The 16,653-nt window shown below is 46.2% G+C and overlaps 1 protein-coding gene across 2 annotated transcripts in view; it reads right to left on the bottom strand.

Annotated features, from left to right (window-relative positions):
• zdhhc2 (zinc finger DHHC-type palmitoyltransferase 2) overlaps positions 1–11,047 on the bottom strand; it is a 51,250-nt gene extending 40,203 nt beyond the window's left edge. For both annotated transcript variants that reach the window (XM_042336912.1, XM_042336916.1), the window contains exon 1: positions 10,922–11,047. In XM_042336912.1, coding sequence (XP_042192846.1) covers positions 10,922–11,045 — 124 coding nt within the window. In that variant the 5' untranslated portion in view covers positions 11,046–11,047. The remainder of the gene's footprint in view (positions 1–10,921) is intronic.
• Positions 11,048–16,653: the final 5,606 nt, after the last annotated feature.

The following is a 16,653-nucleotide window of genomic DNA, read 5'->3' as shown; positions in this document are numbered from 1 at the left end:
CAGCCTGATCCTGCGACAACTACACAGTCACTGTCAATGTTCCTCTGCAATTCATCACCAGGAGGTACAGTCTACCACTGTTCTGGATGGATTCTTTCTCAGTCATTATCCAGCAGCCCAATCGCAAATTGGTGGCATTTGCCTAAGAGCATGGCGGAATTCATCATTTATTTACAACAACGTTGTTGTTGTTCATAAATTATTTATCATGAATTATGGATTCAAACTCCGACCTTTTCAAGGAAATGTGGTCTCAAGCCAACAGCCACCAGGACACTACATTCCTGATTTTTCCATAGTAATAACAATCCTTGCACTTGATATTGTGTCTTAACACATCATCGAGACCTCTCAAAGTAGGTTTGAAGTGTAGTGACAGTGGATCTATTTGTAGGTGAACACAGCAGCCAATATATGCACAGCATTGTACCACAAACAGCCATGATTGTATTTTCACAGAATATTAGATATTCATACAAATTCCATTTTTTTGGAAGGGCAGACCAGTCACTGGGAGCAGGGAATCCTCCCACTCAGCTCCTGTTAACTCTGCAAGCAAAAGCTAACAGGTAGGGTAGTCCTAGCTGGACAGTGGAAAAGCTTGCTAGGCAGTACTATCAATGGCAAGTTATGCGGTTTTAGCTGGGATAGACTCCAGCAGTACCTCAACATACACTCTGAGGTCCCTAAGCCTTGGCTCTTGCCAAATACTTTCTGGAGTTAGGTAAGCAGGATGTGTCCCTCCAGGGAGAGGGTGCACATTCCATTCCAGCAATCTATCTCTGATATTTCCATGTTTGGTGGGATGCATGGAAATCTCAGCTTGTTTTGGATACTCTTAAGCATGGGGATGAGTTTCCACATGCGTTAAGAGTCCCAGCTGCCATCCCAAAAAATCACTTTTTTAAATTGTACACTTTTCTAACTCAATTTATGTCAACCCTTGCTTTATGCTGTGGAGATTGCTAAATAATGTTGCAGGCACAGTATTTTATTACCAGCTGCAATTAGGGCTAAATTTCATTTTGAGTTCTGCATCTTCAATCTAGTTGTCTAATGAGAATAAGTGTGCCCAATTTTGAATTTCATTTGCCTTTTATTTTTTAATTATGTCAATTTAAAATTAACCAGCTTGGCAGCCAAGGAGAGAAATTGAGTTATTACAATGTAAATTGCATGACGTAGACTGACAGCATTATTAAAAGATGATTTACTATTTCTTGTTTCAAAGTACAGGTTGTAGTGAACTATATATTTAAAGGATATTTATTAATTGGTACAAAATGAACTGCATGTTTACCTCTTCACAATATACACTGAAAATAAATAATAATAATATTATTAATAATCCTTGCATTTGATATAGCACCTTATCACGTTGTTGAGACGTCTCAAAGAGGTTCACAGGATATACTGTAAAGTGGATTGACTATGTATTTTGTGAACAAAATGCGCCAGGCAATTTCCCATGGCAATGTCTTACAAACAGTCTTGCAAAGTGAGTGATTTAGGGGATTGTTCGCCAAGACACCGGAAAAAAATCATTTATCTTTTCAAATAGTGCCATAGGATCTTTAACATCCACCTGAACACCTTGGATTCATGTCTCATCCCAAGGATGGCACCTCTGACAATGCAACCCAACCTCAGTACTGCATTGGTGTGTCATCTTGGACTATGTGATTCCAAGTCCTGATATTGGGCTTAACTCACAACTTTCTGACTCAGAGGCGAGAGTTCTACCCCTGTGCCATTATGTTTCATACAAAGCATGTGGAATTGGGGAATATGCCAGGTTGTTATCTCTGATAAAATAATTGCTTTTCAGCAGTTTAAAAACTCAAACAGTTGTGCATTCTATCTGAATTAGTCATTTATCTCATGGTTGTTTGTGGGACATTGCTGTGAATAAATTAGCTGCCACATTTGCCTATAAAATATACATTCACTACACGTCACAGTATATTATGTGAAGCGCTTTGATGTGTACTCTCGACGTGGTAGACAGCTATATCAAATGCAATGATTATTATGATTATATTCAGATAGATCCATAGTTATGTACTATTTCATGGAGAAGAGATTGTCAAACCATAATGGATCAAATATCCCACTGCTATACAGTAACTTTAACATTTAATAAAATAACTTCAAACCCAAAAATAAATAATGGGGAGGGGGAGGTGGTAGAAATTAAATGTGGTGTGTGATATGATTAATATCACATCACATATTGGGGAGAAATGCAACATTCGATATAATAATTATCACAAGTGAAATCATATCATATAATGCATTTGCCCCCAGTGCAGACAGCACAAGAAGCTGCTGAACACGATGGCTGTTGGATTCATGAAGGAGATGTGTATAATTCATGAGTATGGATTAATCTGGCCTGTCTCACATATTAAATAAATATCTTATTCAACAACTTAACAGTGCAGGATGCTGCTCAGGTTTGTGGGATATAATAATAATAATCCTTACATTTGATATAGCGCTTTTCACGTTTTCTAGATGTCTCAAAGCGCTTCACAGAATATACTGTAAAGTGAATTGACTGTATATTTGTGGTCAGAACACGGCAGCCAATTGCGCATAGCGGTGTCCCACAAACAGTCATGGATTGAATGACAAATTATTATTGTTGTTTTTCTTGAGGGATTATTATCAGGCATGTGGAGTAAGGAAACTTGCCCAAGGTTTCGCCCTGCTGGTTATCGAACCCAGGCGAGGCAAGTACTCTAACCACTGAGCTACAGGACTCCAAAAAACAGTCATTTCACTTGTACTGATTAGTGGTTAACACCCATTACGGATCGAAATCAGAACCACTGTCAATTACTGCTTGGATTAGTGGTAGCACTCTTGCCTCTGAGTCAGAAGGTTGTGGGTTTGAATCCTACTTTAGGAATTGGAATTGTACAGTCAGGGTGTGTTGCATTGTCAGAGTGCTCCTTCAGATCAGACTGTAAACCGAGGTCCCGTCTACCTGTTAGATACGCCATGGCACCATTTGAAAAGAGAAGCGAGTTTTTCCCAGGCTCCTGGCCAACAATTCCCAAAATAAAATTGTTCATTCATTTCACGTCTATTTGTAGGACACTGCTGTGTGCGATTGTGCTGCCTACAAATACAGTCACTGCATTTCACAGTAAATCCAGTAAAGCACTTTGAGACATTCTTACACCAGATAAGGATTGCTTCAGTTTGCTGAGGAGCTAAGTGCAGTACATTAATATTTATACAAATTTTAAATTTATAATAATAATCCTTGCATTTGATATAGCACCTTATGACATCATTGAGACATCTCAAAGCGATTCGCAGAATGTACTATAAAGTGAATTGACTATATTTTGTGGGGGAAACTATCCATTTATTTAAAATTTAAATATAAAAGTAGGCACAGTGGTTTAAAATATCATACTCACTGTTTAGATAAAAACTGTTTATTCATGATTATTCTACAGGATTATGTGTCAGTTTTTTCCCATCAGCTGAACAGTTGTTGAACCAAACAATGTTACAATATCACTGAATCTTTAGAAGATATGTACATGCATGCAATGTATAATATGCAACTCGCTGAGTAAATTGAATGTTGCCCTGTTGATCAGAAGGTGCTGATTAAAATCCTAGTGGGTCCATTAGACCTGCATCCTTTCCTGATCAATAAAATAAGCACCATTAGTGTTGCAGTTTCCAACTACGAGGCGATGCTGGACTTCTTCAAATCCAAAGTCGAGAGAATCCGCTCAGCTGCCTCTGCCACTGCAACTACTACCCCCTCCCCATCTCCTTCTCCCACCCAAGCCCCTATCCACCCCACCCCACCCTCCACACCTTTGAACCCGTCTCCCTCTCCTCTCTCATCACTATCATAACCCATATGAAACCCACCACCTGCTCCCTGGCTCCCATCCCTACCCCCGCTCCTTACCTCCCAGCTGCACCTCCTTGCCCCTCTACTCACGGACATTGTTAACCTCTCCCTGTCCTCTGGTACTGTTCCCACTCCTTTAAAACACGCTGTCATCATTCCTATCCTTAAAAATCCCTCCCTGGACCCTCTCTACTCCAGAACTACCGCCCCATCTCCAACCTCCCCTTCCTCTCCAAGGTCCTGGAACGAGTTGTTGCTTCTCAGCTTCGCTTCCTCCTCTCCCGCCACTCCCTTCTCCCTTCCAATCGGGTTTCCGTGCCGCCCACAGCACAGAAACCGCCCCGGTCAAAGTGACAAATGACATTCTGTCCATCTGTGACCAGGGCTCCCTCTGCCTCCTCGTCCTCCTTGACCTCTCTGCTGCTTCCGACACCGTCGACCACTCTATCCTCATCCACCGCCTCTCCTCTCACCTCAACCTCCACGGCACTGTCCTTGATTGGTTCAGATCGTACCTTTCACACATCTTGCACTTCATCTCCTCAAACGGCTTCCCCTCCAGCTCCCGGACCGTCTTGTGCGGTGTTCCTCAGGGCTCTGTGCTCGGTCCCCTCCTCTTCAACACCTATATGCTCCCTCTTGGTGACATCATCTGCAGACATGGGTCAACTTCCACATGTATGCGGATGACACCCAACTCTACCTCTCTGCCTCCACCTTGACTCCAGGACCACTGTTGTCCTGACAGAATGTCTGTCAGACATCAAGTCCTGGATGAGAGCTAACTTTCTTCAGTGGAACGTCAACAAGACCGAGGCTCTCCTGATTGGCTCCCGTCAACAACAACAACAACAACTTGGATTTATATAGCGCCCTCCATGCCAGACGGCATCTCAGAGCGCGTCAGTGACCCCTCACCTCAGGCTCTGACAGCATCACCATCCATAGTTGCAAAATCAACCTTGCAATTCATGGCTGCACACTCAACCTCACTAAGCCAGTCTTGTTTGACCCTGAACTGTCCTTTCTCCCCCACATCCGCGTCATGATTGGCACTGCCTACCACCACCTCCGCAACATTGCCAGACTCCTCCACTTTCTCGCCCCTCAGGCTGCCAAAACCCTCACCCACGCATTCGTCACCTCAAGGCTCGATTACAGGAATTCCCTCCTCATCGGCCTTCCCAACTCTTCCCTTCACAATCTGCAGATCATCCAAAACTCTGCAACTCGTGTACTATCACGCACCAGGCTCCGTGACTCCATCACTCTCACCCTTGTCCGACTCCACTGGCTCCCCATCCCGCAGAGGATCGAGTTCAAGATCCTCATCCTCACCTTTAAGGCCATCCATGGCCTTGCCCCCTTTTACCTCTCTGACCTGCTGACTCCCTGCCAACCTGCCCGCTCCCTCCGTTCATTGGGCTCCGGCCTGCTCCGCAACATCAACCAGATCAGCCACTGTCTCACACCGCAGGCTGCCAAAACCCTCATACACATCTTCATTACATCGCGGCTTGACTATGTAAACTTACTGCTTATCGGCCTCCCCAACTCCTCCCTCCACAGGCTGCAGATCATCCAGAACTCTGCAGTCCGTGTCCCCTCCCGCACCAGCCTCCGTGACCCTATCACCCCCAACCTCACCCAACTCCACTGGCTTTCCATCCCACAGAGGATACAATTCAAGATCCTGGTCCTCACCTTCAAAGCTCTCCATGGTCTTGCTGCCCCCTACCTCGCCGACCTCCTAACCTCCTACCATCCTGTTCGCTCCCTCTGCTCAGCGGGCTCCGGTCTGCTTCACGTCCCCCATCTTGCTCGCCCCACTATCGGCAGTCAGGCCTTCCACCACTCTGCACCCACCCTCTGGAACTCCATCCCGCAGTCCCTCCATCTCGCCCCCTCCCTCGCCACCTTCAAGACCCACCTCAAGACCCTCCTCTTTGACCGTGCTTTCGATCTCCCTGCTTCCCCCAACCCGACCCTCAGGTCGGGTCCAAAACTCTGTCTCTCCAGCCCCTTGGGACGTCCTCCCAACGTGAAAGGTGCTATATAAATGTAATTTTGTTGTTGTTGTTGTTGTAGGAGAGATAACTGGCAAGTGTGGGAGATACAGCTGGCAAGTGTAGGAGACGTGATTGGCAAGTGTATGGTTAGCAAGTATTACAGGCATCTTCTCAACCTTACAAGCCAAAGTTCTAATGGGTTGGTAAGTCCTAGATACCTGCCTACCATTGTTAAAGTAAAACTAGGGATTGAAGTTTTACAAGGGTTTGGAGTGAAAACAAAATGCTGTAGTAATGCTTTGATACAGCCTGAAACAAATATCAATGCTGATTACTCTCTGGAGGATATTGCCTCAGGGAACTCATTAATTATGACAAGCTGTGAAACCTCTTTATTGTTTAGCTTTACTGTACCTCTTAGTAAACATTCATGGGCACTTTCTGGCATTAATCAATTGAAGTCTTGACCTAGCAAGAAACCTAGCAGGACCACATTACCTTGTCTCAGATTCCCTAAACCATATTTCCATATATTTCCAATCATCCAAGCAGTTAATAATATTTTAAAGCCAAGGAGACAACAGCAATACTTTGATAATATTTTCTCGGTTTTAATGCAATGATTTTGGAAGATGATCAATTTTTACTGTTATAATTTGTATTGCATTTTTCATGCCCAGACAAATGAAGCTGCTGATGTAAGAAACTAAGTGTACTCCAATTCAATTAATAACATTTGTCGTTCAGAGCTGTACATTAGATGAGTCATTTCTGGGATTTGTTTGCCTGATGATACAAACTCACTGAAAACCCAATGATATTGATTATTAATTATTAATGATTATACAACATAAAATACAGCAGTGGTGGGGAAAAAAATAACATTTTTTTTTTAAAAAATTAAACTTTTAGTTTCCGATTTTCAATCTTGAGATATTTCAGGTCAGTCTCATCAAGACTCAGATTCCAATGTCTCATTCCAAGCTATCAAAAAGGTTGGATTTCCTTGAATCTTTCGTAAAAATTCATATATTCTTATTTTTGGTTGCCTATTCTAAAACATTAACTAAAACAACGTATTGTGATGGCATCAACCAAGTCTTCAAATATGAAGATAAACCAGCAAACATCTTTGCTTAAATCAGTATAAATATTAAAGTAAATACTACGTAATATACATCTTTTTTAGCCTTGAATGATGAATCTATTCTGATGCATGTGAACAATAAACAAATGAGGCACATCTCCTGTTAAATGTCATTCGGATAGATTGTCATAATCAATTATTGGCTTCCGCTTGAATGACTTGAAAATTATTAAAAATATTTTTTTCTCTCCCTTGCATCCGGTGACAATACAGAGAATGAGTTTCATCTTTGAGCTCATATACAGTAATAGTGCCCTAACTGCAGTTTTACCCAGATTTGGTCTGACCCAAACTTACCCTCCATGTTTTCAACTTAGGCTTCTTCACCAAATACATTTTAGATTTGAGACTATGCGACTTACCCACACAGGGCTAAAAGTACTTGGATGAACAAAAGGATTTTGAGGTTTGAGTACACAAGTCAATGAAAGCTAGTTTGTTGGTGCAGAAAACAATCCAAAAAGTTAATAGGATGCAGTGATTTATTCCATGAGGTCTGAAACACAAAGCCAAAGTACTAATACTGCAGTTATACCGAGAGGTGATCAGAACTCATCTAGAATATTGTGTTCAGTCAGATTGAAATGGGTTGAATGGATTCAGCTATGATGAGAGGCTGAGTAAATAGGTTTTAATCCCTGGAACCGTGGAAGGTTATCTGATTGAGATTGAGGTGAAGCTAACAATGCGCAGGACTGGGATAGAGATCTCACAGCCTTCAATTTAGAGTACGTTTACAGTCTTCCATTGCAAAAAAAAACTCTTACAAAGTTTTTAGATATAAATTCTATATTACAGCATATTACCCAAGCAGTTGAAACCCAAGCCAGTGGTAACAGTCATTCTTTTCAGAATTAGTACAAATCTAGTAATAATAATCCTTGTATTTGTACAGTGCTTTATCACATCGTTGAGTCTCAAAGCTCTTCACAGAATACATTGTAAAGTGGATTGACTGTATTTTGTGGTTGAAAGTCTAAAACAAATTCCAGGGTTTATAACAGATCTTACTGCAATTACTATGTCTTGTAATGGAAACGTGTACCTGATCTGGTGCACTGTATTCAACTTAAAAAAAACTGCCCCAAGGACTAACACCAGGCACTGTAATACAATGGTTCAGCCTGATAACAACAACAACAACTTTCATTTATATAACGCCTTTCACTCAGGATGGCATCACAGTGGTAGCGTCTGAGAACGAGCCAGGGAGAGGCAGAGGGGAGGTGACAATAAGCGTGATCAAAAAGGAAGGTCTTCAGGCAGGATTTGAAGATGAAGATGGCAAGGCGGAAGCATTGAGGGAGAGAGTTCCAGGGTTTCGGGGCGTAGTGGCTGAAGGCACGGCCACCGATGGTGGAGCGGAGGGGACAAGGGACAAACAGGTGGCCGGAGTCGGCCGAGCGGAGGCAGCAGGTGGTGGAGTGGAGGGTAAGCAGGTCCGGTAGGTAAGGAGATGCCAGGGTATGAAATGATTTGAAAACGAGTGAAAGGATCCTGAAATCAATCAGTTCAGTAACTGGGAGCCAGTGGAGCCTGGCAAGGTGATGGGGTACGGAGTTTTGTGCAGGTGAGTATCCAGGTGGTGAAGTTTTGAATTTGTTGAATTTTGTGTATGGTGGAACTGGGGAGACCAGAGGAGGGCATTGGAATAGTCCAGCCAGGAAGTGATGAATGGCGTGCACGAGGGTTTCAGCTGCGTCAGTTGTGAGGGTAATGTGATGGAGGTGGAAAAAAGCCATCCTGGTCAGGGAATGGGGTAGAACCGAAAGCTGGGGATGGAACCTGACGGCGAAGTTGTGCACGGGTTCGGTGAGTCTGAGGAGCAGCCGGGGAGGTTGAGGAGCTCAGACCCGCAGGAGAGAAGATGTTGATGGGAGCCAAAGAGGATAATGTCAGAAAACACATGAAAATGCATGAACGCCAAACAATATAATAATATAATAATAATTGTTGCATTTGATGTAGCGCCTTATCACATCGTTGAGACGTCTCAAAACGCTTGACAAAATAATTGCGAAGAGAATTGAATGTATTTTGTGGACGAAACATCACACTGAATGCGGATCTGCAGTTTTTTTGGTGCTTTCCTTCCTGAGTCTGAATGTCAAGGAAACACACATTGTGTACGGTAGTAGGTGAACGAGGGCTCCACAAAATGGTGATGTGCTGCTGCCTCGCAAGGAGAGCTGTGTTTACAAACAAGAACACGGTGTGTGTGGGAGGGAGGGAGGGAGGGAGGGGGGGGTGGGGGAGTGGGGGCAAGCAATAGGGCACACTGCACCAGGCAGGGGCTCATCTCTCTCTATTACTATTAATAATATTTCACCCGCATTCGGTTCAATCTACAGTATATGGGCGTGAAGCGCTTTGAGACGTCCCGAAGACGGGATCAGGGCGCGATATCAAATGCGAGGACCGTTATTATTATTATTATTATTATTATTATTATTTTGCTGTTGGTGGCGGCTTTATATTTGCAGTCAGCTGTAAACCTGGCCAGACAGCTCTGCTCACCTGGAGCATTGTGTTGAGTGGAGTGTGCATTTATTTGCACAGTATGTGTGTGTGTGTGGGTGTGTGTGTGGTGTGTGGGTGTGTGTGTGTGTGGGTGTGTAGGTGTGTGTGTGTGTGGGGGTGTGTGGGGGTGTGGGGGTGTGGGGGGTGTGTGTGTGTGGGGGTGGGTGTGGGGGTGTGTGGGTGTGGGGGGGTTTGGGGGTGTGTGTGTGGGTGTGTGTGGGTGTGTGTGTGGGTGTGTGTGAGGGTGTGTGTGTGGGTGTGTGTGGGTGTGGGTGTGTGTGTGTGTGTGTGTGGGTGTGTGGGTGGGTGTGAGGGTGTGTGTGTGGGTGTGTGAGGGTGTGTGTGTGGGTGTGTGTGAGGGTGTGTGTGAGGGTGTGTGTGTGTGGGGGGTGTGTGGGTGTGTGTGTGAGGGTGTGTGTGAGGGTGTGTGTGTGGGTGTGTGGGTGTGTGTGGGTGTGTGTGTGAGGGTGTGTGTGTGTGTGTGAGGGTGTGTGTGAGGGTGTGTGTGTGTGTGTGTGTGGGTGTGTGTGAGGGTGTGTGTGTGTGTGGGGGGGGGTGTGTGTGGGTGTGTGTGAGGGTGTGTGAGGGTGTGTGTGGGGGTGTGTGTGTGGGGTGTGTGTGTGTGGGTGTGTGTGTGTGTGTGAGGGTGTGTGTGAGGGTGTGTGTGTGTGGGGGGGGTGAGGGTGTGTGTGAGGGTGTGTGTGTGTGTGTGTGTGTGTGTGAGGGTGTGTGTGGGTGTGTGTGAGGGTGTGTGTGGGGGTGTGTGTGTGCGTGTGTGAGGGTGTGTGTGTGTGTGTGTGTGTGAGGGTGTGTGTGAGGGTGTGTGTGGGTGTGTGGGTGTGTGTGTGTGTGTGTGTGAGGGTGTGTGTGTGGGTGTGTGTGTGGGTGTGTGTGTGTGTGTGTGTGTGGGTGTGTGTGTGTGTGTGTGTGTGGGTGTGTGTGAGGGTGTGTGTGTGTGTGTGTGTGGGTGTGTGTGAGGGTGTGTGTGTGTGTGTGGGTGTGTGTGTGGGTGTGTGTGTGTGTGTGTGTGTGGGTGTGTGTGAGGGTGTGTGTGTGTGTGTGTGTGGGTGTGTGTGAGGGTGTGTGTGTGTGGGTGAGGGTGTGTGTGGGTGTGTGTGTGTGTGTGGGTGTGTGTGAGGGTGTGTGTGTGTGGGTGAGGGTGTGTGTGGGTGTGTGTGTGTGTGGGGGTGTGTGTGGGTGTGTGTGTGTGTGGGGGTGTGTGTGGGGGGGGGGGGGTGTGGGTGTGTGTGTGTGTGTGAGGGTGTGTGTGAGGGTGTGTGTGTGTGTGAGGGTGTGTGTGTGTGTGTGTGTGAGGGTGTGTGTGAGGGTGTGTGGGGGGGGTGGGGGTGAGGTACTTACCCAGACAGAGCTGTATCACATAGGCATAGTAGGACCAGGAGGCGATCAGCGCGATGAAGAGGACGGGAATCCAATACAAAACTCTCTGACATCTCTTGAGAGTGCGGGACCGAGACGGCGCCATCTTCCCTTTGCAACAACTGCAGGGGGTGGGGGTGGGTGGGGGGGGTGTGGGGGGTGTGGGGGGGTGTGGGGGGTGTGGGGGGTGGGGGTGTGGGGGGGGTGTGGGGGTCCCTATGATATATATATTATGCACAATAAAGCTGCAGTGGTCGCTGCCGAGTTCCCGACAGAGATGGGAGCGGTCGGTGTGGCTGTGGCTCTGAGGCTGTGCAGCTCTGCTCTGCGCTGCTACTGCCGCTACTGCCTAACACTGTGAGCAGCACTGCCCTCCCCTCCCCTCCTCACTGCCCTCCCTCCTCTCCCTCCTCACTGCCCTCCCCTCACTGCCCTCCCCTCCCTCCTCACTGCCCTCCTCCCTCCTCCCTCCCCTCCTCACTGCCCTCCCTCCCCTCCCTCCTCACTGCCCTCCTCCCTCACTGCCCTCCCTCCTCACTGCCCTCCCTCCCCTCACTGCCCTCCCTCCTCACTCCCCTCCACTCCCCTCCCTCCTCACTGCCCTCCCCTCCCCTCACTGCCCTCCCTCCTCTCACTGCCCTCCCTCCTCACTGCCCTCCCTCCCCTCACTGCCCTCCCTCCCCTCACTCCCCTCCCTCCTCACTGCCCTCCCCTCCCCTCACTGCCCTCCCTCCCTCACTGCCCTCCCCTCCCCCTCACTGCCCTCCCCTCCCCTCACTGCCCTCCCTCCTCACTGCCCTTCCCTCCCCTCACTGCCCTCCCCTCCCCCTCACTGCCCTCCCCTCCCCTCACTGCCCTCCCCTCCCCCTCACTGCCCTCCCCCCCTCCCCTCCACTGCCCTCCCCTCCCCTCCACTGCCCTCCCTCCCCTCACTCCCTCCCTCCTCACTGCCCTCCCTCCCCTCCCTCCCCTCCCTCCTCACTGCCCTCCCCTCACTGCCCTCCCCTCCTCACTGCCCTCCCCTCCCCTCCTCCCTCCCCTCCCTCCTCACTGCCCTCCCCTCCCTCCTCACTGCCCTCCCCCTCACTGCCCTCCCCTCACTGCCCTCCCCCCACTCCCCTCCCTCCTCACTGCCCTCCCCTCTCTCTCACTGCCCTCCCCTCCCTCCTCACTGCCCTCCCTCCCTCCTCACTGCCCTCCCCTCCCTCCTCACTGCCCTCCCCTCCCTCCGCACTGCCCTCCCCTCCCTCCTCACTGCCCTCCCCTCCCTCCTCACTGCCCTCCCCCCCTCACTGCCCAGTTGGCACTGCCACTGCACATCACATGCAACTTCTCTCCAATACAGCCATTTGTACATCAACATCTGTCGTGTTCTGGGTCAGAGGATTAACGAGGAACTCCATTAGCATTTAAAAAGACTTATCCCCCCCCCCCTCCCCCCTCCCCAAGCTTTGGCTATGAAACATGACTGGTCCGGGGCGGTGTTGACTTTCTCTCTTAAGGACAGGGTGGTCACACGCGGGGCCGCTTGGAACCCACCCCGAGCTGATTCGGAACCGTTCACGTCAGGTTATTCGAAGGATAATTATAAGCCTCGCATCGCGTGTCGCTTCTTTCAGGTCTGGAGAATGTCTCACGCCACTTCGCAGGATAAGCTGTGAAGTGTAGTGACTGGATTTACAGGCAAACCCAGCCAGATTTGCACACAGCAATGTCCCACAAAGCCACAAAGTGAATGACCAATTTTATGTGGGGGATTGTTAGCCATGACACTGGGAGTTATTCTCTTCTCTTTTGGATTAGTACGATGGGATCTGTAACGTGCACTTGAATAGACAGTCAGGACGTTGGTTTAATCTACCCTTCGTAGGACAGCACCCTCAACAAGGCAGCACACCCCAGCATTGCTCTGGAGTGTTACTGTTGTTTTACAGGAATCCAAGAATATCAGAGGCCAGATCATTACCAACTGAATGTTTGATACACTATAGATTTCCAGTATCTTAATTTGTTTGATTTGTCTGGCTCTTTAATGGGTATAAATTCAAAGTCTTCTGTATCCTCAGTACCCTTTCTTTCTATCTGTCTTAAAACTAAATCTTTATCTCGCTTCAACTCATGATTGATAATTATAATTTATATTACAATAATATTATGAATTCAGAAGACATCCTCCCGAGGTGAAAAGTGCTAAATCAAATGTAAGGATTATTAAAGATTGTTATAAGACAATCCTGAATGTTGTGTTTTTGTGGTATAACTAGTGAATTAACATAGCATGCTTAAATTAAGTTGTTTTACAATTCTATTTGCAACTTTATGAACTAGATTTACCAAATAAAAACATTGTGCTGTTGTTTTGATACCTGCAAGTTTGGTTGGTGATCCTTAAGAGCAGGATATACTCGGTAATGTTTATTTTCTTCATCTTACCCCTGTTGTCTTGAAGTTGTCGACTCAGGTTGATATAATAACCCTTGCCTTTGATGTAACATCTTATGACATTGGAAGAAAGTCTCAAATTGCTTAACAGAAATAATAATAATCCTTGCATTTAATATAACACCTGATCACATCTTCAGGATGTCTCAAAGCAATTCACAGAATATACTGTAATGTGAATTGACTATTTTTGTGGGCGAAAGCAGCAGCCAATTGCACACAGCAGTGCCTCACAAACAGTCGTGGATTGAATGACCAATTTATTATTTTTTTAGGAATTATTACCGCCGGAAAACCAATCCGCCAGTTGACTAATAACCGGGTTCCTACGTATTGCTATGTATCAGAAACGTGTGGAATATGTAAACTTGCCCAACATTTCACTCTGCCGGGAAACAAACCCAGGTCTCTTACTTACGAGGAGAGCACTCTAACCAATGAGTTACAGGACTCCATAAATCACTGTGAAATGGAGTGACTGCATACTTGTGGGCAAATTATGCATAGTAATGTCCCACAAATGGCCATAGACTGAAAGAAAGACCAATTTTATTTAGGGGATTGTTGGCCAGGACAGGGGGAGAAAGTCTCTTATCCATTCGAATAGTGTCATGGGATCTTTAACATCTACCTGACCAGGCAGACGGGATGCCAGCACACTCACAGTGATGCATTGGAGTGTCAGCTTGGTAAGACTATGCGAGTTTAAGTCTGGACGCGGTACTTGAACACACAACCTTCTGATTCAGAGGTGAGAGTGCTACCACTGAGCCAGGCTGGGACATAGAGTGCTATAGACAGCGGTGACCATCTGGTCCCTCATGCAAGTGGCCTTTTGTCACATGGGAGTCTGGCCAATGTGTGTTGGCAAGCTATTCAACTGCACAGTGATCATAGACAAGTCTAACCTCCTTATGGCTCCAGAACAAGTTCCAGGGCAGTGTTCAGGAGGTTTATTTTCCCTAAGCTTGGGAGCATTGGGCCAACAGTATCAGCTGTTTTGTTAACTCAGCAAAGATCAAGGATTAACCTTGAGCTTTGCTATTCTGGATGCTCAGGACTTTAAATTTTGACAATGTTTCCCATTGCATCTACTTTGAAAAATCATCCATCAAATGATTGATAACCCTTAAGTGGCATTCAGAATATTCTTTGTCTGCAAACTCTTGCTACATGATATTCCCAGCCTATGAATTACCTATACATCAGTCTATCCCGAGGAACGTGACCCTTTCTCCCCCACCCCAACCGCCCTAACATCGGTGGCCGGGCCTTCAGCCTCTCAGCCCCTCGGCTCTGGAACTCCATCCCCCAGTGCCTTCGCCGCCTCCTCCCTTTCCTCCTTCAAGGCCGGTCTCAAGACCTTTCTCTTCGACCGTGCCTTCAGCTCCCCTCTCGACTCTCTACCCCCTCCTCGCTCCCTCCCTTCCCTCCCCTCACCCTGACCATTTCCCCCCTGCTCAGGTCCCGACCCAATTGTCCAGTGTCTTGGGACGTCCTCCCGACGTGAAAGGTGCTCTATAAATGAAATCTTGTTGTTGTTGTTGTTCTGCTAATTACTAATTCACAGCAATAACAGTCTAAATTATTTCCCCCTTGAATTTCATTTTGATTCCCTTATTCCCATCAAGTATTATTAACTTCCAGTTTGTTTTATTTGCCCAAATCTTATATATTTGCAGATCTTAAGAATTCTTGTCTAATACTATCCTTGTTTTCCTGTCATTAGTGGATATTATGAGCTTCTTCCCACATAGCTATCATTACCACTCATGCAAAATGTGGCCTTTTAATGTGCTTGCTGTTCCAGAGTACTCATTTTATCTACGAAAAGATCGAACATAGAGTATTTTACAATATTGTGAATCTGGCAATCAGGTTGCTTCCCATTTTGTTCCTGCCCACAAGAAATACAATGTAATTGTAAAGTGAATATTCATAACAAGTATTAACAAAACTGAAAGAAAATTGTACTTTATAGCGTTATATCTAATAATAATGATGCTGTAATCCTTGCAATTGATTTAGTGCCTTTCACATCAGGAGGACATCTCAAAATGCTCTCTGTAAAGTGTAGAGACTATGTAATTTGTAGCTAAACGCAGCAGCCAATTTTGCACACAGCAATTTCCAACAAACTGCCATAAGATGAATGACCAGTTTTATCTGGGGGATTGTCGGCCAGGGCAAACTCTCTTTTTATATATTGTGATAGGATCTTCAACATCCATCTGACAGTTTACAATATATGATTTTATTTTGATGCTGTTAGTGCAGGAAAGTGTTGATGATAAGGAAGCCAGTTTGAAATGTATTTGTAAAATCGATCAGAATGTTTATAATTGAAACGTAAAGGCATTATTTGGGATTAGAGGAAAGAGGAATTTTCCAGTTATTGACTCCATTTCCTGTCTACAACAGTAAATTTACCAATGACTGGAGGGATAAAATATGGATATGTAATAAGAATGGCTAAAGGAGAGGAAACAGAGGATGGTTGTTATGGAATTTAGGACATATTGGAGGCGATATTAAATGGAGCAACTCAGAGGTCCATACTCACCCTTCCCTATATATACATTGTATATATTAAAAATAAAACAAGCATTTATATAGCACACTTCATGCAGGGAAGCTTCCCAGAGCACTTGAAAGCGGCAGAGCACAACACTGAGCCAGGAGGAGGGAGAGGTGACCGTAGGCACGATCTGAAAATGGGGAAGGAATTGGCAAGGCGGAGGGATAGAGGAAGACAGTGTTCCAAAGTTTCAGGGCTAGTGGCTGAAAGTGCGACCACCAATGGTGAAACAGTGGGCACGAAGGACATGCAGAAGGCCGGAGTCAGTCGAGTGGAGGCAGCAGGTTGTAGGGTAAGAAGGTCGGAGAGATAGGGCATTGCACCTCCCTATCTCTCGGGCCTGGTACAGCTAGTGTATACATATGTGTATATATATATAATTATACTAGCTGTACTCGTTGCAGTTACACTTGCAACCAAAGGATCCAATGTGGAATGTAGATTGACACACAGACGGACATTTCATCTTTATCTATACTCATCTGGGAGAACACCTGTGGGAGGACTCGGTGCTTTAAAAATGTAATTTTGTTGTTGCCGCCACTTAGCTTCGTCTGTGTTCTTTATTTTGTTCCCGCCGCTTGGCCACATGTGTGTTCTATGATGCAGAATGCCACAGCGCCAGTCAGCCGGCGCGCCACCAGATGTAACTGCAGTGTGTGCGTACATACATATGCAAAATAGGTAGAAATAG

The sequence above is a fragment of the Callorhinchus milii genome, unplaced genomic scaffold (genome assembly GCF_018977255.1).
Source record: "Callorhinchus milii isolate IMCB2004 unplaced genomic scaffold, IMCB_Cmil_1.0 Scaffold1, whole genome shotgun sequence".
NCBI classification, from domain to species: Eukaryota; Metazoa; Chordata; class Chondrichthyes; order Chimaeriformes; family Callorhinchidae; genus Callorhinchus; species Callorhinchus milii.
The sequence above is the reverse complement of the archived record's forward strand: the minus strand, read 5'-3'. Positions and strand labels throughout refer to the sequence as shown.